The sequence below is a fragment of the Puma concolor genome, chromosome E1 (genome assembly GCF_028749965.1).
Source record: "Puma concolor isolate L17-30 chromosome E1, mPumCon1.1.hap2, whole genome shotgun sequence".
Classification (NCBI taxonomy): domain Eukaryota; kingdom Metazoa; phylum Chordata; class Mammalia; order Carnivora; family Felidae; genus Puma; species Puma concolor.
Genome location: NC_141680.1, coordinates 1,961,209 through 1,985,882, shown reverse-complemented (window position 1 = coordinate 1,985,882; position 24,674 = coordinate 1,961,209). Strand labels below are relative to the sequence as shown.

At 62.8% G+C, this 24,674-nt stretch overlaps 1 protein-coding gene across 3 annotated transcripts; it reads left to right on the top strand.

Moving 5' to 3' along the window:
* Nucleotides 1-102: 102 nt before the first annotated feature.
* KIF1C (kinesin family member 1C) lies at nt 103-21,077 on the top strand. Of its 3 annotated transcripts, none has more exons than XM_086685702.1 (23): nt 103-363; nt 1,913-2,033; nt 2,283-2,415; nt 2,770-2,846; nt 3,231-3,410; nt 4,106-4,171; nt 4,554-4,732; nt 4,821-4,932; nt 5,059-5,136; nt 5,273-5,338; nt 5,425-5,497; nt 5,959-6,037; nt 6,189-6,334; nt 7,258-7,427; nt 7,623-7,702; nt 7,815-7,890; nt 12,155-12,234; nt 13,096-13,190; nt 16,342-16,425; nt 16,779-16,965; nt 17,071-17,143; nt 17,845-18,453; nt 19,834-21,077. In XM_086685702.1, the coding sequence occupies exons 3-23, from the start codon at nt 2,310-2,312 to the stop codon at nt 20,509-20,511; spliced, it is 3,294 nt and encodes a 1,097-aa protein (XP_086541828.1). In that variant the 5' UTR covers nt 103-363; nt 1,913-2,033; nt 2,283-2,309; the 3' UTR covers nt 20,512-21,077. The 3 variants fall into 3 exon arrangements, with proteins under 3 accessions (XP_086541828.1, XP_086541826.1, XP_086541827.1); XM_086685700.1 differs by having other exon boundaries at nt 104-363; nt 5,422-5,497; XM_086685701.1 differs by lacking the exon at nt 1,913-2,033 and having other exon boundaries at nt 104-363; nt 5,422-5,497.
* The last annotated feature ends 3,597 nt before the right edge of the window (nt 21,078-24,674 follow it).

The following is a 24,674-nucleotide window of genomic DNA, read 5'->3' as shown; positions in this document are numbered from 1 at the left end:
CGCGCCCGGTGGGCCCCACAGTCCGGAGGGCATCGCCCCTTTAACCGCAGTCCAGGGCGCTCCCGGGCCGGTGTCGGGACGGCGCGCGCGCCCGCTCGCGTGCGCGCGCCCGCCGGTCCCCCGCCCCTCGCTCCCGCCCCAGCTCGCGCTGCCCGGGCGGGCGCCGGCCGCTGGCGCCGCCGCTGCCGCTTCTGCTGCCGCCGCCCCCGGGGCGCGAGTCCGTCGCCCGCCGCCCGGGCCCCCGGCGAGGGGCAGGGGCCGCCCGGAGCCCGCTCCGGACCTGCCCGCCGCCGCCTCCCGCGTCCCGGGAAGGTCGCCCCCGTGCTCCCCGCCGAGCCGCTCCGGGAGCCCCGCGGCGACGAGGTGAGAGCCGGGGGGAGGGGGGGCGGGCAGGGAGGGAGGGGACGCCCGCCGTGGAATGTGCCGGCCTGGGGGCGGGGAGCCGGGGTCCCCGGCCGGCCGCGAGAGCCGCGGTCATGTGCTGTTTGTCCCGCGGAGGCGCAGAGAGGTGCCAGGCCCGGGGCGGCCGTCGGGCGGCGGGCCGGGAGCGCCGGGTCCGCGTGGCCGCGCCGGCAGGCCGGGACGGGGCCCTGCGAGGGGATGGCCGGGCGGGGCGAGGCGCAGGTGCCCCGGCGGGGCCCCGAGCCCGCGCCCACCCGCAGCCTTGCCCCATCCGCCGCGACGGCGCGGCCGTGGTGGTTCCCTGTCGTCGCCCCTTCCCTGCCCGGCTCAGGGTCTAGGGGGTCAGGGTTGCGCTTCCTGAGACAGCCTCTGTGATTTGAGCTACTCCCTTCCTGTCCTGGGGCAGACCGGCCCTCTCCCCCTTTCCCATGCCCTGCCCAGGAAGGGCTGCGGGAGGTGAGGCCCAGCAGGACTTGGGTTCGGGGCCCCAGCATCCCGGCCCGGCTTCACAACCCTCCACCCTCCTGTCCGTGGGCGTGGGCTGCTCAGCCTCTCCTCCCAGGGTGTGAGCACTAGGTCACCCACATTCCTGGGCTCCAGCCTGGCACCTTCCCCAGGGCGGTGGACGCCATAGCGCTAGCCCCAGGCTGGGGCCCGGACATACCTGTTTCCTCTTGGGGGAGACCCCAGCCCTTCTTCCTCCCCCCAATAAACACGCAGGTATTTCACCGGGGTCCCCCAGCAGAAGAGCCCCAGGGGGTTGGTGTGATGGATACAGGATGACCCCACCCTCCCCTGCCCATTGTCCTGGATCCTGAGGAGGAAGTGCTGGGGGGCTGGGCGAGGGGTTTGGGGCCCCCTGGCCGGTCCTGTGGATCCCAGTCCTGGGCTCTACCTCCAGCCCTTGGACTTTGCCCAGTGGCAATTCCTGCCTATGTGGAGCTTGTGGGCTCTAGGTGGGGGCTGGTTTCTACTTCTTGGCTGACCCTGTGGGGGAATTTTAGGGCAGCTTTTATGGTTGGTGTTTTCCTTCTTGTCTCTTCTGGGCTCCCACTTTGTGCTTTTGCCCCAGACCTCCCCTCCTTGTCTCACATTTCTGTGTTTCTTCTGTGGCCCCTTCCATTATTTTTTTCGTGGCATGACCTGGATCTGGTTTCCTCTCTCCTATCTCTCCTTTTCTTGGTGTCTGTGACTTTGTGCCATTTCTCTGCCCCTCTTCCTGCCGCCTTCGGTGTCTCTGCCTATGTGTCCCTCTCTCTGAACCACCCTCTGTCCAGCCCCTCTCTCTCTCTCTCTCCTCTGTCTGGACGTTCAGTACACTTGTGACTGACGAGGAATAAAAATATCACGGTCCCTGCCCTTGGATTCACATTGCATTCAGCCACTGCGGCGGGACATCGTCCTTACCTTTCCTAACGTGACCCCCTGCCCCTGACCTCCGGCCGTGGAGCCCCTGACACACCTCTGGAGCCACAGACATAGCTCCTAACCACTCTTCCCCCACAACCAGGGTTTCCCCCACAGCCCCAGCTGGTGTGGCCAGGCCCCAAGTATAGGATGGGGCTTCCCCTACGAGGGCCGGTGGGAGCCAGAGCTGATACAGCCCCCCTGGTCTGGGGCCGGGACACCAGGTAACTCTTGGATGACGGCCCAGGTCCCTGCGAGCTGGGATATGGCAGGGGAGAGAGGCAGGAACACCTTCGGGAGTCCCTGAGGAGAGTGACATTGGGGAGGAGGGCCAGACACTAGGAACTAGGTCCTCGGGGGTGCCGGGGAGCTGGGGAAGTGGGTGGAGAGACTGGTTCCTAGGAGAAGACGGGTCACAGATGTCTGGGTCCCCCCCAGCGGCTCTGACCACCTTTTCCTTCTCTGTCCTCCAGCTGAGGAGGGTGAGAGTATCTGGAGCCATGGCTGGCGCCTCGGTGAAAGTGGCAGTGAGGGTTCGGCCCTTCAACGCCCGTGAGACCAGCCAGGATGCCAAGTGTGTGGTCAGCATGCAGGGCAACACCACCTGTGAGTGCGTCCCCCGGGGGCCTGGCTGGGCACAGGCAGGGCAGGCGGGCCCACCACGCTGGCCTGTCCTGCTGGGCCGAACCAGGGGAGCAGGTGCTAGGCGAAAGGGCGGGGGCAGGCTGGCCTTTCCATGCTCCCAGTCCCTGGGAGGGGGAATGTTGGCCTGGAGCCCTCCATTGCCCAATCGGGAGCCTGCCGGTGGGGGGCGGGTCCTGGGAAGCCAAAATTAGCCTTGGTGGCTGGAGGGGGTGGGGAGTATTAAAGGGGAGAGATGAAGCAGGACAGAGGTGGGGAGTGGGCAGAAGTTGGGAGTCCCTGACCTTGGCCTTCCGCTCTTTCCTTCTGCCGCCTCAGCCATCATCAATCCCAAACAGGGCAAGGATGCCCCCAAAAGCTTCACTTTTGACTACTCCTACTGGTCACACACTTCGGTGAGGCTGTCAGGGTGGGGGAAGAGCTAAGCAAAGAGGGAAGGGGATTTAGGTCCTGGGGAGGGGGCGCTGCTGGGAAATAGGGCCTCCATGACACGGGTCGGGACTGGGTTGGGAGAACCAGGATCCCGGGTGGGGACGCGTAGGACCCGTAGGCTGTGACCGGGACCCGGATTGGGGAGGGAGAGTCTCTTGGGATAACTGGGTCAGGTAGGAGCCTGCATGGGATCCTGTCAGAGGTGATTAGGCCCACGGATGGGGTTTGCCGGGGGCACATAGGGCCTGTGGGCCGTCATCAGATAGGAGCAAGACTCTTGGGACCCGGACGCTACAGACAAAATCATTTAGAGCTCCTGCTGTCTTTCCCGCCCCCGCTCCACCTAGGCTGAGGACCCCCAGTTTGCGTCTCAGCAACAGGTGTATCGGGACATCGGCGAGGAGATGCTGCTTCACGCCTTCGAGGGCTACAACGTGTGCATCTTTGCCTATGGGCAGACCGGGGCCGGCAAGTCCTACACCATGATGGGGCGGCAGGAGCCCGGTCAGCAGGGCATCGTGCCCCAGGTGTGCACGGGACCCGGCGGGGCAGAGGGGACGTAGGGCATCGTGCCCCAGGTGCGCACGGGGCGGGAGGGCAGCCAGGCCGGGAGCGTCTCCAGCTGCCCCAGGCGGGGAGGAAGGACAGGGGCCTGAGGATTAGGGAGCAGAGACCTGGCTCTCTGAGGCTGTTAGGGAACGTGACGGGGATAGCGGTTGGCTGCTACATGGACTTTGGGGCCCTTTGGGGAGGGGTCTTTGCCCCCCCCCCCCCCCCAGAAGCAAGAAAGCTTAGTGACAAGAGCCGAGCTTTGGTGTCAGAGAAGCCTGGGTTTGAACCCCGGTTCCACCACGTGCTGCAAATTCATCTTGTCTCGCCATCGTTTACAAGCATAGTTGCCCTGCAAACGTGCAGACTGTAGGCAAAGGGTTGACCGTAGAGACAGCCGGTTGTGGGTAACTGGAAACGGACCGTAATCCTTCCTGACTGTGCAGCACGGGGGCCTTGTTCGGGGGTGTGGTGTTAGGACACCTGCGTTGGCTTCCTGGCTCCCTGAATACTACTTTGTGACCCCGGGCAAGCATGAACCTCTCTGAGGTTGTTTTCCTGTCTGTGAAATGGGAACACCCCCTCCCTCAGGGCTATGGTGAGGGTTAGAGCTGCTTGGGACAGGGCCTGGGGGGCGCGCCGTGAACAGCAGCTTCTCTGTGTCCGCTTCCAGCTGTGCGAGGACCTCTTCTCTCGTGTTAATAAGAACCAGAGTGCTCAGCTGTCCTATTCTGTGGAGGTAAGCCTGGGTCTCGGCGGGGCACGGGGAGGGCACGGCGGCCCTGGGCTGGGATAAGATCAAGGGCCGTCTCCGGAGTCAGGCCGCCTAGGGTCCACTCTCGGCTCTCCCCGCCGTTAGCAGTGGCTTCGGGCAAGTGATTTCGTGTCCCGGCCCCTGAGTGTGTTCGCTCCTGCGGTGATAAAGACCGGCCGGCCCCTCCGAGGGCTGCTGGATCGGTGAGCCCGCGTGTGCGGAGCGCTTAGCGCCGCGTCTGGGCATCACGAACCCTCGGGGTCCTCCAGCCGCAGTCGCCCGTGTCACGTCCAGGGGAGCGAAGGGTGAGTCTTGTTATCGGTATTTTCGCTACCTTTCTCACCTCCTGTGTGTTTCTGTCGCTCAGGTGAGCTACATGGAGATCTACTGTGAGCGGGTACGAGACCTCCTGAACCCCAAGAGTCGGGGCTCTCTGCGGGTCCGGGAGCACCCCATCCTGGGCCCCTACGTGCAGGACCTGTCTAAGTTGGCCGTGACCTCCTACGCGGACATCGCCGACCTCATGGACTGTGGAAATAAGGCCCGGTGAGGCAGGCTGACGAGCACGGGGAGGGGGAGCCAGCGTCGGGCAGGCGAGAGGCCGCATGCCGTGACCGCTCCCTTCCCCACCCAGGACCGTGGCCGCCACCAACATGAACGAGACCAGCAGCCGCTCGCACGCCGTCTTCACCATCGTCTTCACGCAGCGCTGCCACGACCAGCTCACCGGGCTAGACTCCGAGAAGGTGGGCTTCCTGCCTCCCTCGCCGCCCCCCGCCCCGTTCCCTCGCCGGGCGGCACCCAGATCTGCCCACCCCTAGCCCCCTCGGCCCCCTGACCCCCTTACCTCCGGCCCTTTCCTCTGACCCCAGGTCAGTAAGATCAGTTTGGTGGACCTTGCCGGCAGTGAGCGGGCTGACTCCTCGGGGGCCCGGGGCATGCGCCTGAAGGTGAGGGGGCTTAGGAGGGAAGGTTGGGGTCAGTGCTGGGGGCTGCGGGTGGTGGTCTCTGGCAGGGGAGGGGCGGGGGGAGGTGGATGGTGTCAGGGACGAGGGCCTCATTCCCACGCTCCTCGTCCCTTTCCAGGAAGGGGCCAACATCAATAAGTCCCTGACCACGCTGGGGAAGGTGATCTCGGCCCTGGCGGATCTGGTAAGAGCTGGGGCTGGGAGAGAAGCGGGTCTGGGACGTGGGACAGGGGTGCCCATCCTGACCCCTCCCCCTCCGTCCTCCAGCAGTCCAAGAAGCGGAAGTCGGATTTTATCCCTTACAGGGACTCTGTGCTCACCTGGCTGCTCAAGGAGAACTTGGGTGAGGCCGCCTCTCTCTCTCCACTGCCTCTGCCCCGCCCATCAACCCCTTTGACACGTCTGACGAGTCCCCTTGCCACCCCTAGAATCTCACATCCCCCCCCACCCCGTTGTCCCCTGACCGTCCCCCCTGCCCGGGGAACATCCTCGGTAGGTTTCCTGATGCTGAGGACCCACAAGCCGGGGGGGCCTCACCGCGGGGCTCCCCGAGACCCCTCCCTGACTGTGTGCTGGCCGCTGGCTCGATCCTCCTCCCACCCATCTCTGACCGTCGCTGAGATGTCTGGTGTCTCCCCGCCTCTGACTGCCACCACAGCTAGTCTACGACTTGTGGCTTCACCTTGCCTGGGACAGTGACCCCGCCAGACCCCTGAGGGCACTGAGGCCTCCCTGACCCCGAGACCCGGTCTGACTTCTCTTAGGGCCTAGGCCAACGACAGCTCTGCCCTATTCCTTTTGCAGGTGGGAACTCCCGCACGGCCATGATCGCAGCCCTGAGCCCTGCAGACATCAATTACGAGGAGACCCTCAGCACCCTCAGGTGGGGCTCCGAGGGAGCTCAGGCCGGTGGTTAGGACCCTACCCGCCAGACGGGCTGGCCAGGATTTAACGGTCAGGGAGAGGGAGGGAAGCAGGCTGGGGGGCGCCCCCATCTGGGCCTCACCCAGCCCTCCCCGCTCCCCTCCCCGCAGGTACGCTGACCGCACCAAGCAGATCCGCTGCAACGCCGTCATCAACGAGGACCCCAACGCCCGGCTGATCCGTGAGCTGCAGGAGGAGGTGGCCCGGCTGCGGGAGCTGCTCCTGGCTCAGGGGCTGTCCGCCTCCGCCCTGGGAGGTAGGGCTCCAGAGGAGGGCGGCTCACGGTCGCCCCTTGGCCCGCTACATCTCTTGGTGGCCTTTGCCCAGGCCCGAGGCCAGAGAGGGGCCACTGGCCACGAAGCTCTGTGCGCGCGCAGTGGCACGGATATAGATGTGAAGGGGGACGTCGCGTGCCTTCAGGCGTTTCAGGGAGGGACTGATTCCCCAGGGGCGTCAGGATGTGCAGGGACCTGGAGAGGCCACTGGGACTGCTAAAGCAAGGGAGCAGGAGCAAAGGGCCAGGCCTGCGTCTGTGGTTCAAGCGGTAAAGTGGTTAGGATGGGCCGTGGGGGCACCGGCCCTGATCAACCTTACAGAACGTGGGGCTCGGCTGGCCGTGAGCCGCGGCCCAGGTTCTACGGCGTAACGCTCAGCCATACTATTACCCGATGCGTCCTTGTTGGAGGCTGTGTGATCTGTGCTCCGTGTCCAGTCCCGGGGGCTCTCTTGCTGCAGATGGCCGGGGGCTGGGGGCACAGTGAGGAGAGTGGGGTGTCCGTTCTTGGGAAGACAAGAGTCCAGTAGACATGGTGTTTCTTTCCCACATCTGAATGGTCACGTTGCAGAAGCGAGAGCTACACAGGCTCTCTTCTTCCGGAAGGCAGACCTAGACACGAGGGCGCACGTGACGTGAGGCGGGTCGCAGCCACGGCTGACCTTCTGATGGTGCAACTCACCCAGCGGTGGGAGGAATTGGCTGCCTTGTTCAGTAGTGCCCCTGGAGGGCCACAAGTAGGAACTGAGTACCCATTTGTCACGGCTGCTGTAGGAGAGCTCCCTGCTTGGCCAAGGTTGACCAGATGACCTTTGCGATCCTTACGGGCTGGTCCTCTGCGACGCCTTCTCTGAGTCTCTGATCTGTCTTTTCTTAGCCTCCTTTGATCTCTGTCTCCTTCCCAGGTCTGAAGGTAGACGAGGGGAGTTCCGGGGGTGCTCTGCCGCCTGTATCGTCCCCCCCTGCCCCAGTGTCAGCCTCACACCCCCCGGCACACAATGGGGAACTGGAACCGTCATTCTCCCCCAGTGCTGAGCCCCAGATTGGGCCCGAGGAGGCCATGGAGAGGCTGCAGGTGGGAAACTGGAGCTGGCCAGGTTGGCGGGGGTGGGGGGGGGGTAGGGGGGTGGGGGGTAGGGGCAGCAGCTGCTGGGGGTCTAGTTCCGCAAAGCCGGAGTTGAGGAGGAAGAGGGAGTCCCAGGAGTAGTGTGGCCCCATGGTGGGTCCTCGTCCCAGGCCTCCCCAACCCGTGCCTGTCCCGTGCCCCCAGGAGACAGAGAAGATCATAGCTGAGCTGAACGAGACCTGGGAGGAGAAGTTACGTAAGACAGAAGCTCTGAGGATGGAGAGGTGCGAGTGTCGGGCTGGCAGCCGGGGCCCCGGGGGGCTGGGGGTGGGAGGGAAGGTCAGGCCCTGCAGGGAAGGGGTGCACGGTCACGGTCACGTGTCTCTTTGCCTCCAGAGAAGCACTGCTGGCCGAGATGGGGGTGGCCGTCCGGGAGGACGGCGGAACTGTGGGCGTCTTCTCTCCCAAGAAGGTGAGCAGGGGGTCTGCGGAGGAGGCTCTGCTGGTCGTGGAAGCTCATGGGGCTTGGGGGGTACAAGGTGAGCCCCAACTCGGATCCCTGAGCGTGTCCCTGCGTCGTCTCTGTCCCCACGCCTGCCACCTCCTGTGTGTTGTCAGGCCTCCGTGTGACAGCCTGGGGTGAGGTGCCTTGTTAGGTGCCTGTGGCCGGGGCTCCAGGGTCCCTAGAGGATACTAGGGTCCCTGCCCCTCCGGGGAGTTTTCAAGGGCTGTTTGGAACCTGCGTGTTAACAAACGTAAACCTGCACTGGTACGTGAGTTTGTTTCTGGATTCGCAAATCGGTCTCAGTAGTTATCCCGGGAACAGGGGAGGAGGTGGGACGTTGGAGGCTGGTTGGGGTCGCGATGTACTGGCTACGTATTCTTCTGCACGGCCGAATTTTGTGCCCCGTGCGTGTGTTACTGCTTAGAGAGGCACTGAGAGACGCACCGCGAGAGGGTCGCTGGAAGACGAGCCTGTGGGGAAGAGCCAGGAACAGGCAGCGAACCGTAGGACCGGGGTTGCGAACGTGGCAGGAGGCTTAAGGACGCATCGGTGCAGCGGGAGACGCGTGGAGGCGGTGTCCCGGGGAAGGCAGTCCGGCAGGCGGACGTGCAGGTTGCGGGTGGCCGGGGGGCCAGGCTAACATCAGGCCGAGCGGCACAGCTGGTGTCTGTTGCACGCCTGCCGTGTGGCGGGTGCTCGAGAGGAGGGAGGGAGGAGAGGCCTTTAGTCGTGTCCGGCCAGCACGGCCCAGGGCCCGCCAGTCAGGGCGGGTGCAGGCTGGAGGCCGCCAGGACGCCTGTGCCGGAGTGCACGGTGAAGGGCGTCGTGGAGGCCCGTTCGAGCGAACGGGAACTTTGGTCCTTCCGGGGAGTCAGCCTCGTCTGTCTGGGCCGCGGTCTGAAGTTTGGAGGCTCAGGCCCCGGTCAGGTGTGCCGTGCTCAGAGCTGCCTGGAAGCGGTTCTGGGTTATTGGAAGGAGGCTCCTCCCGATCGATGAGGTCACGGCCGTCCGGGAGACGGAGTCTGGAAGGAGGCAGAGGTGCAACAAGAGGGGAGGGGTTTGCCCGGCCTGGGGCACAGCCGGGGAGCGAGAGAGCCGTGGCGGGGGTGCCGGGGCCTGTCCGGGGCTGGGCACTCAGGGGTCCCTCTGTAGCCTATCTCTGGGACACAGGACCACAGGTGGCTCTCTGTGTGGTCTACAGCCATACGGGGGGTGCTGGGGGCCTGGGACGCTTCCACTGCAGGTGCAGCGTTAGAAAGATAGAGGGGTGCACGTTTCTTTCTTAGAGGGCTTCTGGCTGCGTGGAGATGCCTTCTACTAAGGTCCGGGGACCAGCGGACGGGGTCTTGTTTTCAGTTCTCGTAAGGGGACCACGCAGGCAAGGCCCACCCCGTCCTCCGTTCCTCCCGTGTCATCCAGAGGTGGTCCGTGCACGTACAGGCGTATGGCACGGTTTTGCGCTGTGCGCACACACAGCCTGTCTCTGGAACAGCCGTGGTTCCACGCCTGATGCTTCTCGTGTTATAGCGTGTGTGCGCGCTCTGTCTGTTCTGTCTCGTGGTGCCAAAATGTTCGCGTGGACGCGGAGTCATTTATTTAACCAGCTTCCTGCTGATGGGCGTTGAAGCTGTTTCCTGTTCTCTGACACCACAAGCGGTGTTTCGGTGTGTGGCCTTACGGGAAAGGTTTATCATTTCCAGAACAAGTTCTTGGAGTGCAGATTTGGAGTCAGACGGTAGCTGTGTAGGATTTCCACGTATTTCTCTGGAGTGCCTTCCGAAGATTATAGCCGGGTCACTTTGTACTCCCCAGGGCAGTGCAAGAGAGCCGAGGCCCCTCACCCTTTTCAGCTTTTGGTCTTTGCTGGTCTCACTGGAGACAAAGGTGTCTTAGGGTACGTTTCTGTTGCACTTGCTTTGCGTGGAGAGTCCTCACGTGAACGGGCGTGCGTATTTCAGAAGGAAGGGTGGCTGGATCTGGGGAAAACGGTTTTGGTGGGGGCGGCTCCAACCTGGGAGTGCCCCTGTGCGGATCGGGTCCTGCGGGAGAAGCTGGTTTGTCTCCGAGAGGGCTTAGAGCCTGAGGGAAGGCCCCCTTTTTCTGGGCTCCCATCCCCCTGCCATCAGTGATTTTTCAAACCTGGCTGGGAGCTTCCATCACGGGGGCCGAGGGGGTGGGCAGGACCAGACCCTGGGCCCTCCGCCCCAGCCTCGGCCCCAGCGTCTCCCTGCTTATCTGCTGGACGTGTTAGGCTTTCAGGTACGGTTTCGTTTGAACAAAGGGTTCCAGGGCTGAGCAGAGATTGAAAAGCACTGCCCTAAATCGTGTCCGCTCTCCCGAGGGATGGATCGCTTTCTGCTTCCAGAGCCCATTGGCGTTTGCCATTCTTGGAGCGGGGCTGAGGCTGCATCGAGGGAGGGCGAGAGCGTCCCTGGGGACCAGAGGAGGGTTGCAGCTGTGATGGTTGGGTGCCCAGGTTGGGGCACACACGTGGACACACGTACCCACCGTGGACATCGCAGGGGCGCTCCGTTCAGGGGGCTCCCGGAGAACCATGGCCGGTTACCCCCACCCTGCGCTTTCTTGACTCAGGGCTTTTGTCCTGACCCCTCCTTTCACCTGGAACTCTCTTCCTTCCGCTGTCCACGTCCTCCTCGTGCTCAGGGACGAGCTGCCATGCTATCCTTGTAGTTCTTCCTTGGTCCTTCTTGCAAGCCCCTCCCTGAGGTGGTGGCACTCAGCTCCCTGGGGACAGAGGGGCCAATGAATGAGTGAGCTGAGGGAGGGCGTGGAAAGGTCAGAGACCACTGTAGGACATCTGTTTCCCACTTGTGGTGTTTTCTTGCCAGTGACTCTGATGGCCCTACTAATGATAGCAGCGGCTGGTGGGGACTTGTCCCTGAGTCCCCAGCACTCTGCCAGGGTCTTGCACATAGAAAGCTCGCAGTAGATCCTTGTAGAACTCGGGCAGAGCATCTTGTGTTGGGGCAGAAGGCTGAAGGAAGCTTCGTGGAGGAAGTGGCATTTGAGACCGATCTTGAGGGGCAGGAAGTGAATGACTTTGACGGGTAGGGGTGGGGTCGGGAGCAAGGCCGTTCCAGGCAAGGAGACCTGGGAGCGGCCTATTTATTTGGATAAATAGGCTGGGGCACTGATGAGGAGAGCCAGGGGACCAGCATAAAGTCAGGTGGCCGTGGGCTGCCCACCGGAGTGGCCTGAGTTGTGTGGTGAAGGCAGGAAGCTGGAGACCTGTGCAGAAAGCAGGCCTGGGGCAGGGAGGACCAAAGGAGGGCAGCAGATGAGAGCCGTCCCTGGGGGTGTGGGGCAGGGCCGTGAGGGGGTGTGGGGGGACCCAGGCCTGGTGGACAGGGCCATGAGCAGGGGGTGTGGGGGGACCCAGGCCTGGTGGACAGGGCCATGAGCAGGGGGTGTCGGGGGACCCAGGCCTGGTGGACAGGGCCATGAGCAGGGGGTGTGGGGAGACCCAGGCCTGGTGGACAGGGCCGTGAGGGGATGTGGGGGGACCCAGGCCGGCTCTCCTGGCTGCCCAGTTACAGCCTGGGGAGGGCGGGGGTGTCGGCAAAGAAACGCCACCCAGAAAAAGTGTTTCTGGGGAAGGGACCGGGCTGGGTTTTCCGTGCAGAGCAGCGTAAGAAGCAGCCAGCCGGGCCGGAGGGATGGACTTCGGGGAGGGAGGCCCCGGCTGGCACCTGCCGCAGGGACCCCGGCCCCAGCGAAGCGGGAGTCTGTCTGAGAACCCGCTGTGTTTCACCCGCTTTTGAATCGAGCTGACGCTTTCCGTTCTTTGGTTGTAAGAGTCGCCCGTGTTCCTAAGACACGCAAGCTGGAAGGCACATGGGGAGCCCGACCCCTCACCCCGTGCCCGCTTGTGCTCTCCAGAAGGGGCAGGATACGTTTTGAAGGAAGAAATGAGGCAGGGACGGGGCGTGCAGGGAAGGCAGAGGCGGGGCAGGTGATTCCCCAGGTTTCTGCCGGAGTGGGGGGGGACGGTTGGGTGGGCCGTGGGAGGTGGGAGGGGTACACGGGTGGGCACCTGGGCCCCTTGTGTGTGTGTGCAGAGGTGGCTCGCGATGTCCTGCGGTGACCTGTACCTGGGGGTCGGGCGGCTGGGGGAGCTCCCCGAGTAGGGGAGCGGCCTGCGGTGCTGGAACCTGGGGGGACGTTGCCGAAGCTCCCTCCCGCTCCCCTGACCGCTCCCCTTCTCCCTCAGACCCCCCACCTGGTGAACCTGAACGAAGACCCTCTAATGTCCGAATGTCTGCTGTACCACATCAAGGACGGCATCACCAGGTAGCGTTCGCCCCGCAGTCTCCGGGGCCGCCTCTCCTCTTGGGGTGTGGCTGCAGACAGATGGCCACGCTGATGACTCCCTTCCCTGGTGACCTTCCTGGAGACACCCCAGGTCTCAGGACAGCTACCTGCACGGCCCAGGTCGCCCTCCAGGCTTCCCGAGAAGGTGTGAGCCTGGTTGCTCAGCGGCCGTGCCCTGTACCCACCACTTCGGGACGGGGACGGGCCTCGTTTGTGGGGATAGATCCCAATTTACTGGGACACAAGGGGGGGCGGAAAGCTCCGATTGCTGCCTTCTCAGCCCCTGGTGGTGTTGCCTTGGCCTCCCCTGGTGCACCCTGCCTCGCAAGGGGAGACAGGAAGCATGGCTTCATGTTGACGAGAGTGCCCACGCGGCAGTGGGTTCGTGGGTGGCTCTGACCAAGCCCTGGGGCTCGGGGCCTGGGAGGGCACCTCCTGCAGTCAGTCAGAGGGGTGAGGATGTCCCCTCCCCCAACATAAGCATTACGGCTGATGATCGTGGGTAAGAAGTGAGCCCTCGGGCGACCAGCCCCGGGGACGGGTGGGAGGCCCGTGCTGAGGGTGCCCGCCACACTTCCGGCTCCCTTCCCCCTTGCCACGTGACCCGTGGGTAGGACCTGGGCTTTGGAATCAGGCAGGTCCCGTCTCGATCCCTGCGCCCCCCCCCCCGGGCAGGCTGTGTGACCTTGGGCAGGTGGCTTTATCTTTCTGAGCCTCGGCCTCCTTCTTCGTGAACCGGGAATGACCGCTTGGCTCACTGAGATGGGCGAGCTTGTGTTCGGAGGGGATGTGGCGGACGTCTGGCACGCGCTCACAAGACGTTGGCCGTTGCCTCCCCAGGGTGGGCCAGGTGGACGTGGACATCAAGCTGACCGGGCAGTTCATCCGGGAGCAGCACTGTGTGTTCCGGAGCATCCCGCAGCCAGACGGAGAAGGTAACGGCTGAGGGGCGAGAGCTCAGTGGCCGAGCACAGAGGCCTGGGTCGGGTCCCCACGCTGGGACTGTGACTGTGGCCGTGTAAGAGGGGACGTGTCCGTCCTCAGAGCGGCTTCAAGCTCAGGTTAAGCACTGGGGGAGCGTCCGGGGCCCGGCCGTGTGCACCCGCCCTGGGAACGAGGTCTGCTGCAGCAGGCGGGAGCTGCGGGGTCCCCACGGCAGACACACGACACTGAAGCGTGCCGGGGGTGGGGGCAGTGAGGTTCTGCTGAAGATGGTATCTTGCCCTCGTCCTTGGTCTTGTAGCCTCGGAGAGCACTCTGGTTGTTTCTTACGGAAAGCCGTGTCCGTCTCGGTGGGGTCTCTGAGTTTATGTCCTGCTTCTGTCCAGCTGTGACGGTAGAGGTTTCTGGGAGTTCACTGGCCCACGTGCCCCTCTGGTTCCAAAACTTCCAGACTTTTAGCCCTAATTCAGCCGTAGCAGTAAAAGCTTTGAGGACTCACAAAAACTGAGGGTGGAGGTAGCAGTCCGTCTGAGATTGCAACAGAACGGTACTTGTGCGTTTCCGGGTGTGTTTTGAGGTCGCCGTTTTGTTCTTATCCAGTCTTTATTTTTTTTTAATGTTTTATATTATTTTTTGAGAGAGACAGGGCACGAGCAGGGGAGGGGCAGAGAGAGAGAGAGACACACACACACACACACACACAGAATCCGAAGCAGGCTCCAGGCTCTGAGCCGTCAGCACAGACCCCGACGCGGGGCTCGAACCCACGAACCGCAAAATCATGACCTGAGCCGAAGTCGGACGCTCAACCGACTGAGCCACCTAGGCAGGACCACCCCGTCTCTGGTCCAGTCATTTTTTTAAAAGGAATAGTTTGGGTGTATGTGGGCCCGAGTGAAGTCGAGCCCTGGGACTCGGGTAGGGTAGGAGGCAGGGTGCCGTCCACCCAAGCACTCGCGGAGCCTGGAGCCTGGAGCGGTGCGCTGTGCCTCAGGGCTCTGAAGGAGGGGCAGGGAGTTGGGGCGCGCACGCTTTTTAAATAAGAAAAGACGCTGCCCTGTGGCTTACAGCTCAGGTCGGACACCTGCCTGGCGGGCTGCACTCTGGTTCAGGGTCTGCAGGTTAATGCAGCGGTTCCAGTCTCATTCAAGTCCTCAGTGGCAGCAGGTGCTTCCGGCGTTGGCGGGCCGCAAGCTGTCGAATCAGTTCAGCCCGGTGACTTACGGCCGAGTTCCTGTTCTGTGGTCGCCTCAAGGCACGTGCTAGGTCACGACCAAACCGTACAAGGCCCGCGGAGCGAGCCCAGCCTTGGGAGCTCAGAGCACGTTTGGGAAGGTGACGGGCAGGCAGGGGACGGTTGGTTACACAGCAGTGAAAGCAGCCGATGACCCTGTGCCCCAAAGGGTGGGGTCTGTGAAGGTTCAGTCCGATCCGGTCTCTGTTCTTATGGCGGACTTGAGACTTGAGCAGACAGGCGGGGGGGCGGTGGGCAGCCCAGCCAGAGCCGTGGACGCGGAAGAGCGTTTATTACTGACCATCCAGCTTGTGCTGTTGCGTTGTCTCACGCAGCTCGCAAGTGAGGGACCTGAGGCTCTCGGGGGTCAGGGGACTTGCCCAAGACCACGCAGCTAGAAGCCGGCGGAGCTGGATTGGAACACTGCTTGGCGGGCTCCAGGGCTGTGCTCTGAGCTCCGCCTGGGTACGGGTGGCTGTGGGTCCGGGAGAAGGCTGGAGCAAAGTCGTCTGCTCGCCCGGCCCCACTTCCCTCCACAATGCTCGTCTCTCCAACTTTAGATTATCTGCTCATTGACCTGTCTGACTTACCAGCTGGAAGTGAGCTCTGGGAGAGCGGGGACGTGGTGGTTTTTTCTAACGTTCGTTTACTTATTTTGAGAGAGACCGCGCATGCTCATGAGGGTCAGAGAGAGGGAGAGAGAGAATAATCCCAAGCAGGCTGAGCGGAGTTTGGTCTCACAGACCGCGAGATCATGACCTGAGCCGAGATCAGCGGTTGGACGCTCAGCTGATTGAACCACCAGGCGCCTAGGGATTTGGGTTTTTATCTCCAGTGTATTTCTAAGACCTAAAATAGCGCCGGGCATATAGTGGGGGTGCAAAGCACTCACGGAACGAACAAACGAACGAATGAATGAATTTGGGGCACGGTGGGAAAGGGTAGGGAGAGACTGGTCCCCGTTACAGCCACCCCACCCTCTCTGCCACATCCTTCTCTTTCCCGCCGTCACTACCTCCGCTGCCCCGGAGCTGAGTTCCCTGCCAGCTTTCTTCTCCCGCGGCGTCGGGAGCCCCCTCTGCCTTACGTCACTGTTCGCTCTGCTTCCCTTGTCACTGTTAGTGTAAGAACTCAGCTCCACGTAGCACTTTGTTTTTCTGTCCCTCAACCATTCCGTAAGGGAGGACTTGATCATCCCAGTTTATAGAAGCCGCAGAAGTCAGGCGATCTGCTCAGTATCCCTCAGTGAAGGCGTTGCAGAGCCTTTGGGACACCAGGGTCCCTCGGTGCCAGCGAGGCGCCAGTCCTCGAGGGCAGGAAGCTGCCTCGTGCTCGGTGTCCCAGCGAGCGGCGGGCTCCGTGGCTTGTACAGAGGACCGAGGAGCACCCTGGCACGTGTTGGAGTCCGGTCGGCTCTGTCTTGTCGCGTGGACACCGTGCTCTGCGGGCTGTGGCCCGAGAAGAGTAGTCAGGCGGCAGTTTGCGAAGCGCATCAGACAGCAGCGGGCTGGGGGCCTGCGGGAGGGGTCCAGGCTTGGCGCGGGATAGCGTTCGTTGGAAAGGAAGGAGTGGGCATCGGGAAGGCAGAAGTGACAGCCTGCCTGGACGCGAGGGACAAAGCACTCTGAGAATTACTGTCTTGCTGAGCCGCTGCTGGGGAGGTTGGGGGGGGGCACTAGGGAGCTTCTACAGAGGCTTCTGGAATTGTAGCTGGGGCTCTAACCCTCCTTCTGCTCTTCCTTTCCTGTGCTGCCTGCCACCAGAGGGGCCGTGGCACCCCTGACAGGTACTGGAGGGCGGGCCTGGGGGCGCGTGCATGTCTTTTGGGGGGACTGCAAGATGGGAGTCTGTGAGCATCACCCCCTCCCCCAAGGGCCTAATGCCCCCCCTCCCTCTCTCCCTCTGCTCAGTGGTGGTCACCCTGGAGCCTTGCGAAGGAGCCGAGACCTACGTCAACGGGAGGCTGGTGACCGAGCCCCTGGTGCTGAAGTCAGGTAGAGGGGACCGTGTGCTGCGAGCGCTCCGGGCAGGCTGGGCCAAGAGGGTCCTGGGCAGAGGTTGCCGGGGCAGCACCCGGAAAGAGGAAGGGACTGGGAAGTGAAGAAGAGGGACCCTGCCCTTGGTTTCTCCCATGGCCCTGGGGAAACGGGAAGAGTGCGCACACTTCTGGGCTCCCTCTGGCTGGCAGGGACAGTGGGCAGGGGCTCAGACCGCCCTCGGGCTTGGGTGGCCGGAGACCTGGTGGCAGGGCTCCTGGGCTTGTGGGCAAGGCCCGGCTCCCCGTGGGCGCGGGGATGGGTTTGCCGCCGTGGGGAGCGAGCCCACCCTTCTCTGCTCCCGTCTCCAGGGAATCGGATTGTGATGGGCAAGAACCACGTGTTCCGCTTCAATCACCCGGAGCAGGCGCGGCTGGAGCGGGAGCGAGGGGTGCCCCCGCCCCCCGGGCCGCCCTCCGAGCCCGTCGACTGGAACTTCGCCCAGAAGGAGCTGTTGGAGCAGCAGGGCATCGACATCAAGCTGGAGATGGAGAAGAGGTGCGGGGAGGAGTGCTCTCTGGACCGCCCCCCTCCCGTTGTCGGGGACCCCACTGCGGTGGCTTCAGAGCCTCATGCTCTTCCCCCCCTGCCCCCCAACCCCAGGCTGCAGGACCTGGAGAATCAGTACCGGAAAGAGAAGGAGGAGGCTGACCTTCTGCTCGAGCAGCAGCGACTGGTGAGGGCTGGCCAGGGCATGGGGGGCAGAGAGGTGGGGAGGGCCGGCCAGGCATGGGGGGGGGTGGCGCACGCACAGAGGGGCACGGGAGGGGGGCAGGGAGGTGGTGAGGTGTGTGGAGGGGCATGCAGGGTGCATGCAGAGGGGCACGCGGGGGTGGGGGGAGGGAGCATGTGTGCGTATAGAGTGTGCAGTGGGGGCCAGTGGGGTGCATTGGGGTGCAGAGGCAGGAGACGGACTGGCGATGCAATAACCCAACTCTGCCTTTGGTTCATGCTGTGTGAGCCAGAGTGGGGAGTGGGCATGGGGTCGGTGCGTGGCCGTGGCATTTAGGAGGAGATGGGACCGAAATGTGACTCGGGGAGCAAGCTGGGTGCAGGGAATTAGCGTCCGTCCCACGTGAGCAGGGCTTCCTGGACTCGACCTTTGTGATGTTCACGCATCCAAGTACTGTTTGTGCTCTGAGACTGTTCTTTAAGCGGGCCTGCCCTTAGCGCGGCCCCGTGTGCGGACCACCCGCACTCGGCACCGCCGCAGCTCCGCTCGCGGGGCTCTCTGCCAGTCAGTGTTCCACGGGCGCGCGGATTTGCGGGGAGACGCTAGGGCCAGCGGTCCAGACGGGGCGTCTCTGGGGTCGCGGGGACCGGCGGGCCCTGGGGTGTCCTGAGCCCCCTCCCCGTTCTGTGTGTGTGTGGCCCCAGTACGCGGACTCGGACAGCGGGGACGACTCGGACAAGCGCTCGTGCGAGGAGAGCTGGCGGCTCATCTCGTCCCTGCGAGAGCAGCTGCCCCCGACCACCGTGCAGACCATCGTGAGGCGCTGCGGCCTGCCCAGCAGCGGCAAGCGCCGGGCCCCGCGGAGGGTGTACCAGATCCCCCAGCGGCGGCGGCTGCAGGGCAAGGACCCGCGCTGGGCCACCATGGCCGATCTGAAGATGCAGGCGGTGAAGGAGATCTGCTACGAGGTGGCCCTGGCCGACTTCCGCCACGGCCGCGCCGAGATCGAGGCCCTGGCCGCCCTGAAGATGCGGGAGCTGTGCCGCACGTACGGCAAGCCCGAGGGCCCCGGGGACGCCTGGAGGGCCGTGGCCCGCGACGTCTGGGACACGGTGGGCGAGGAGGAAGGCGGCGGCGGTGGCGGCAGCGAGGAGGGGGCCCGCGGGGCGGAGGTGGAGGACCTCCGCGCCCACATCGACAAGCTGACGGGGATCCTGCAGGAGGTGAAATTGCAGAACAGCAGCAAAGACCGGGAGCTGCAGGCCCTGAGGGACCGCATGCTGCGCATGGAGAGGGTCATTCCCCTGGCGCAGGTGCGGAAGGGAGGCCGCTCGGGTCCTCCCAACACCCCTCCCCGCAGCAGCCCCAGCCCCCCACTAGAGGGCCCCCCTTCCTGCCCCTCCTGGCGCATTCCAGGCTAATGGAAAATGCAGATTGCTGCCCCCCCCCCCCCCCCAGAGCCTGTCCTTGAGGGTGACTCCGCATTTGTAATGAGTCCCCGGGTGTTTCAGCAGCGCCCCGCACCCCCCTCCCCCATTCGGTCCTGACCGCAGCCCTGCCAGTGGCGGTGGGATCACCGAGCCCGTTTCTGCTGGCTTTTGCCCAATGAGTTAATCTGTGTCTTCCGTGGGCCAGCCTTCGCGCTGGGCACCCGGGTTACTGGCCGCAGACACGCTGTGCTCTTCCTGCTTGCCCTCTGGGGGCACAGGATGGGCAGGCAGCCCTCAGCCCGCCGGGGGTTGTTGGCGGCTTACCGCCCCCACCCGCCCTGCACTTCCAGCCCCAGCAGCTTCTCCTTGACCTTGCTGTGCACCTACCGCCTGGAGGCCGTCGCGCCTGGAGCGCTTTCCGCTCACCTCCTTCAGGCGTTTACTTCGGCGATAGCCTCCCGGTGGATGGGTCCCTGCCGTGGCCACCTTCACCCTGGCCCCATCCCCTGCCCGGCTCTGCTCTTTATCCCGGTATACGTGTTTTGATAAAGCACATCATTGAATACATCACATATGCTTTTATGTAATGTACCCGATGTATATCGATGTAAATATTCTACTTTTAAAAAGTTAACTTGAGGAAGAGAGCACGAGCAAGCGGGGGAGGGGCGTAGGGCGAGAAGAGAGAAGCCTAAGCAGGTTCCGTGCTCAGCGGCAGAACCTGGGCTCGAGCCCACAACCCTGGGATCGTGACCTGAGTGGAAATCAAGAGTCAGATGTTCAGCTGAGCCATCCAGGCGCCCCTAAACATGCTCTTATATTTGACTTCTTATTGAAGCATAATCTATGTACCATTCCACGGTTTTTCTCGTGGATGGATCAGCTGTCTCCCTCCCTTAGATGATGGCAGGTATCACTGACCTTGTATTCCCAGGGCACAGAAGGTATCGGCAGGACTTACCGAGTGCCCACCGGGTGCGGGGCATGGCTCTGTTCACCCCGCGGTGGACTCACTGAACTCTTACAGTCACCCCCGCGGTGGGTGCCCTTACTGAAGGGCTTTTGCACAGGAGGGGCCTGGGTGCCGAGGCAGGGACAGAAGTGGCAGGCCAGGAAGGGTCTTAGGTCGCTCGTCCCCCCCCCCCCCCACAGGCCTGTGCCCTTAAACCACTGTCCCAGCCCCCTTGTCTCCATGCTCCTCTGGGGCCCTCCTGAAGTCTGTGCTCACCGCCCTTCTACCCTCTGCCCCTCTCTTCCTCCCAGGACCACGAGGATGAGAACGAAGAGGCCGGGGAGGCCGCCTGGGCCGCGCCGCCGGGGTCAGAGGCGGTGGAGGAGGAGGCCCCCAGCGAGCGCGCGGCCCCAGCGCGGCCCCCCTCGCCGCCCCTGTCCAGCTGGGAGCGGGTGTCGCGGCTCATGGAGGAGGACCCCGCCTTCCGCCGCGGCCGCCTTCGCTGGCTCAAGCAGGAGCAGTTGCGGCTGCAGGGACTGCAGGGCGCGGGCGGCCGGGGCGGGGGGCTGCGCAGGCCCCCCGCCCGCTTCGTGCCCCCTCACGACTGCAAGCTGCGCTTCCCTTTCAAGAGCAACCCGCAGCACCGGGAGTCCTGGCCGGGGGCCGGGGAGGCCCCCCCCGCACCCCAAGCTCCCGAGGAGGTGGCGCCCCCTCCGGCCGCCCCCGCGCGCCGGCCCCCCAGTCCCCGGAGGTCCCACCGGCCCCGCAGGAACTCCCTGGACGGAGGCGGCCGCTCCCGGGGAGGGGGCTCCGCGCAGCCCGAACCCCAGCACTTCCAGCCTAAGAAGCACAACTATTACCCCCAGCAGCCCCAGCCGTACCCCGCACAGCGGCCCCCGGGGCCCCGCTACCCCCCGTACACCACTCCCCCGCGGATGAGGCGGCAGCGCTCGGCCCCCGACCTCAAGGAGAGCGGGGCGGCCGTGTGAGCGCCCCGACGGCCGGGGCCGGAGCAGAGCAGATGCCGGAGCCGCCGCTTTCCCCGGAGCCCTGGGCAGGGAGGCGACAGGTGGGCGAGAAGGTCCGAGTAGGTGATGGACGGCGTGGCAGAGGCTGGGCCGGAGGCCGCAGGAAGGAAGCGCGCACGGAGTTGCCAGGAGCAAACCAAAGTGAAGGAAGAGAGGGTGGGGGCTGCCTCGGGGCGCCCCTTGCGGGGGGGGGGGGGTCCCACAAATGCTGCTAGGGGTGGGGTGGGGGGTAGGGGTGCCGCGTAGCCAGTGTTTGACTTTCTTTTCAAGTGGGGACACCGGGGGGGGGGGGGGGGGAGGGGAGGGGAGGACCCAGGGTGAGGCGAGTTCTCTTCCCTGCCCCGACTGTCTGTCTGTCTGTCTGTCTGTGGTGGGCTTCTGTTTCCAGGGAGGTGAGGTGTGGCCGACCGGAAGTCATTCCCCTCCCCTTCCGGGCCTCCTGCTATATTTGGGGGCCCTGTCTGGATTCTGGTTTGGCTGGGGTCCCACGAGGATGTGGGACCCTTCAATAAAGGATAGCAAACAGAGCCGGTGCTGGTTTGGTCTGGCTTTAAACAGAGGGGTAGATGATCCAGGGAAAATGCACAGATCCTAAGCGTGCGGCTCGGCGGAGTTTTACCTAGGTGCGCACCCTGGGAGTCATCACCCAGATCACGACACAAGAGCGGTCGTCTTGGTTTCTTGAACGTTCCGCCCCATGACTCTCCCTTCAGGGTGCCGAACCCAGTCCTGATTTCCCTCCCTCCGTTTTGGTTCACCTGGCGCCTCCCTTTCTGCCCCCCACGGGGCGCGTGGTCACAGACGGAGGAGAGCGCGGGAGGGATGAGGGCAGGGAGAGGGAGACCCACCTGTCCGTTCCTAACAGGACTTGCAGGATTTGGGGGCAAGGCGGGGTTCAGCTCCACCCAGCCCCTCGCTGTTTGAAAGGTCTTCCGCAGAGGAAGAACTCCCCCCCCCCCCCCCCCCCCCCCCCCCCCGGGTTCTGTTCTCTTGGACTTTGGAATGTTGATCAAGCCCACTGCACCCACCTGATTATTTTCTTCCCACCTGTGATCCCTGCCTTGGGGCAGGGCGCGTCCCGCATCCCAAGAAGCCTTGTGTCTTGAGACTAGCAGGAGGGTGCTGCTTGTTCGCTTTCATGTCCTCGTATCCCTGCCCTGCGTGCACCTTGCCAAACTCCGGAATCTTCCTGTTCTCAGGAAAACACCTCCCCCGTTTGAAACCGTGAGCTGTTTGCCCACAGCTTCCTGATGTCAGTCTCCAGGCACTAGCGGTCAAAACCATAGACACGATCCCCAACTGCAGCCAAAACCACGGCCCTGGGCAAGGGTACGATTGTGTTTACTCTGGGTTTCCACGCCCTGGTGCTGGCTACCTTCATTTTGGCAGCTTTGACTGCCAGGTCTTCAGGGACCTGTTGACAGTGACCCAAGATCCAGAACGTAATGGATAGCTTGGCGGCAGTGTTTACTTGAGCAGTTTATAATCTGGGCAAGGAGATTAAATGTGAGCAAGAAAATGATAGAATACAAAGTTCCCCGCAGGTCAGAGCAAGCTGAGCAGTTGGGACAAGTCATGTGGGGGCTGAGATGGGAGAGACAGCTCACTGTTTGAACACGCAGTTGGGTCGGTTTGCCTGGGTGGCTCAGTCGGGTAAGCGTCCAACTCTTGATTTCGGCTCAGGTCATGATCCCACAGCTCCTGAGATTGAGCCCCAACATCAGGCTCTGTGCTGAGGGCCACAGCCTGCCTGGGATTCTCTCTCTCTCTCTCTCTCTCTGGCTCGCTGCCCCTACCCCACCCGTATTCTCGCTTTCTCTTTCTCAAAGTAAATACACATTAATTTAAAAAAAATAATAAAATACAGTTGGGTTATTTTTCCCTAAAGCTGCCTTATATAAATGTGTATTATCTACTGTCTGTATCCACCTCGTCCTTCCAAATCAGTCTTTTAAAATGAACTTTATATTTTACTTCGAGAAGTGCCCACCAATCTTATTTGCTACACGTGCTAACGTTCCATAACCATGCCAGACGGCCCTGTAACGTCGATCTGTCTTGTCTCCATTTTTCAGACGGGAAGACAGGCTTGAATACGATTAGTGAGCTGCCCAAGGTCATACACTTCCTAAGAGAAAACGTTAGGGGGGCACCCGGGTGGCGCAGTCGGTTAAGCGTCCGACTTCAGCCAGGTCACGATCTCGCGGTCCGGGAGTTCTAGCCCCGCGTCAGGGTCTGGGCTGATGGCTCGGAGCCTGGAGCCTGTTTCCGATTCTGTGTCTCCCTCTCTCTCTGCCCCTCCCCTGTTCATGCTCTGTCTCTCTCTGTCCCCAAAAAAATAAATAAACGTTGAAAAAACAAAAAACAAAAAAAAAAAAAACGTTAGGATTCCCACCCAGGCGATTTGACTGAAGCCCAGACCCCATACTGTGTCTCACACCCCTAGCTTTCCTTCTAGAAGCCAGCATCCCTTCTCGCCTTAGGTATTCTCGAGTATTTCCTGAGTCTGCCTCCAGTTTCTCGCCCCTGAAGACCTGAGAGCCACTATCCCCCCCCAGGAATCATGGGCAGAAACTGCCACTTTTCTTGTCTGCTCAGCTTGGACGTTTCTTCCATTTCACCCTTGGTTTCCTTGGAAATTTCATTCGCTTTTTTTCATTTCTTTCGGGGGGGGGGAGGCTTTTTCCTTTTGTCAGGTACTCATTTGGACTTTTTGCTTTTTCACCTGGAGTTTCGGGATCTTGAATAAATACATTTGGAGATCCCAAAACTTTCTTCAAAAAATAGCCTTCTTCATACCTTTCTATATATTCCCAGCTTCTAATTTGGCTCGAAGATGTAAGGTCAGCGGGGACTTGATGACATTTCGGTGCAGGTAGACCTTGGGTACCTTCCACTCGCCATCCCGAGAGACCCTCCTTTCCTGCCCGATCACCGACTCTGCCCGCACCGCCAATGTATCCCTTCATGTGAACTCTCTGAAACCCTGGGTGCCACTGGGCTCCTGCGTCCTGTACCAGTAGAATTTTGGGGGACGCTGCCTACCCAAGGCCGGCTGGCTTTCAGTATCCCCCCTAACCTCAGCCAGGTCTCGGTCTCTCCCCATAGCCCCGCTACTCTGTGCTGCTTCCTTAACACATCCAGCTGCCTGCTAAGGTTGGCTTTAGTGCCTGTCCCCCCCCCGCCCCCCCCGCCGAGGTCAAAGACCAGCAGACTGTGGCATCATGTGGAGACAACGTCTCCTCTAAAGGTCTGGCCACCAAATGGGTGCTGTAGAAACTGCTCCTCTCAGCTTTAAACAATTGCGCAGTGGTGGGAGCGGCCCATTAACCTACGGTATCCCTGACAGCTTTATCCGTGAGCGTTCCCACCTCGGCTACCCCGCCCCGCCCCCAATCCCTGGAGAAGGAACATGTTTCCAGATACCTGGGAAGGTGTGGCCCTGAGCTCCGATAGCTCCAAGTCGATGCCCCAGGCACATGGACTAACCTGGAGAGCTCTCCTGCTTAGCAAGCGAAGCTTCTTTAGAAATGACCGTGGAAAGTGTTGTCATGTTTGCAGAGCTTTCTCAGCTGGAAGAAGAAGCTCTGCCTTCTGCAAGTGCAGGTCTGGATCCCCACGGCGGGGGCGGGGGTGGGGGGGGGGGCTGGGGGGGCTGCCCTCCGCCCGGGGAGCGCCCAGACCTGCATTACGGCCACCTCACTAATTAGCTGCATGGGGCCTCAGTTTCTTCTCTAGACCCGGGACTAACAACCCAATGGCGCTGTTGGGAACATTTAATGAGATACTGCATGCATGCAAACGGCCTGGCACCTATGAGGAGCCCAAGGTTGGTGCCTTCCCTTTTCCCTTGTTCTGAACTGGAAATGAAGCCTTGGGAAGCACAGCGAGGTCAGGTCTGGCGTGAGGTCAAAGCTCTTCTCCAGCTCAGCCCTCCGCAGGGCGGGCACCCCGGCCCTCAAAACGTCTCCCTCCAGCCTTGTTGTTCCGCTGCCTCCCGCCAGGGGGAGATAAGGCGCAGGTTCCCTTTGGGGCCGCGCTCGCTTGCGCGTTCACAGAGCCTCGGGAGCGCGGTCGTGCGCGGCCCCGCGGCCGTGCGCGCCCACGAGGTCCCCAGGGGCGGG

Coding starts and splice junctions, on each gene's coding strand:
- KIF1C (XM_086685701.1), top strand. CDS start 2,310: ATGGCTGGCGCCTCGGTGAAAGTGGCAGTGAGGGTTCGGCCCTTCAAC. Junction 4,172..4,553: donor AGCTGTCCTATTCTGTGGAG/GTAAGCCTGGGT, acceptor TCTGTCGCTCAG/GTGAGCTACATGGAGATCTA. Junction 6,335..7,257: donor GTCCGCCTCCGCCCTGGGAG/GTAGGGCTCCAG, acceptor TCTCCTTCCCAG/GTCTGAAGGTAGACGAGGGG.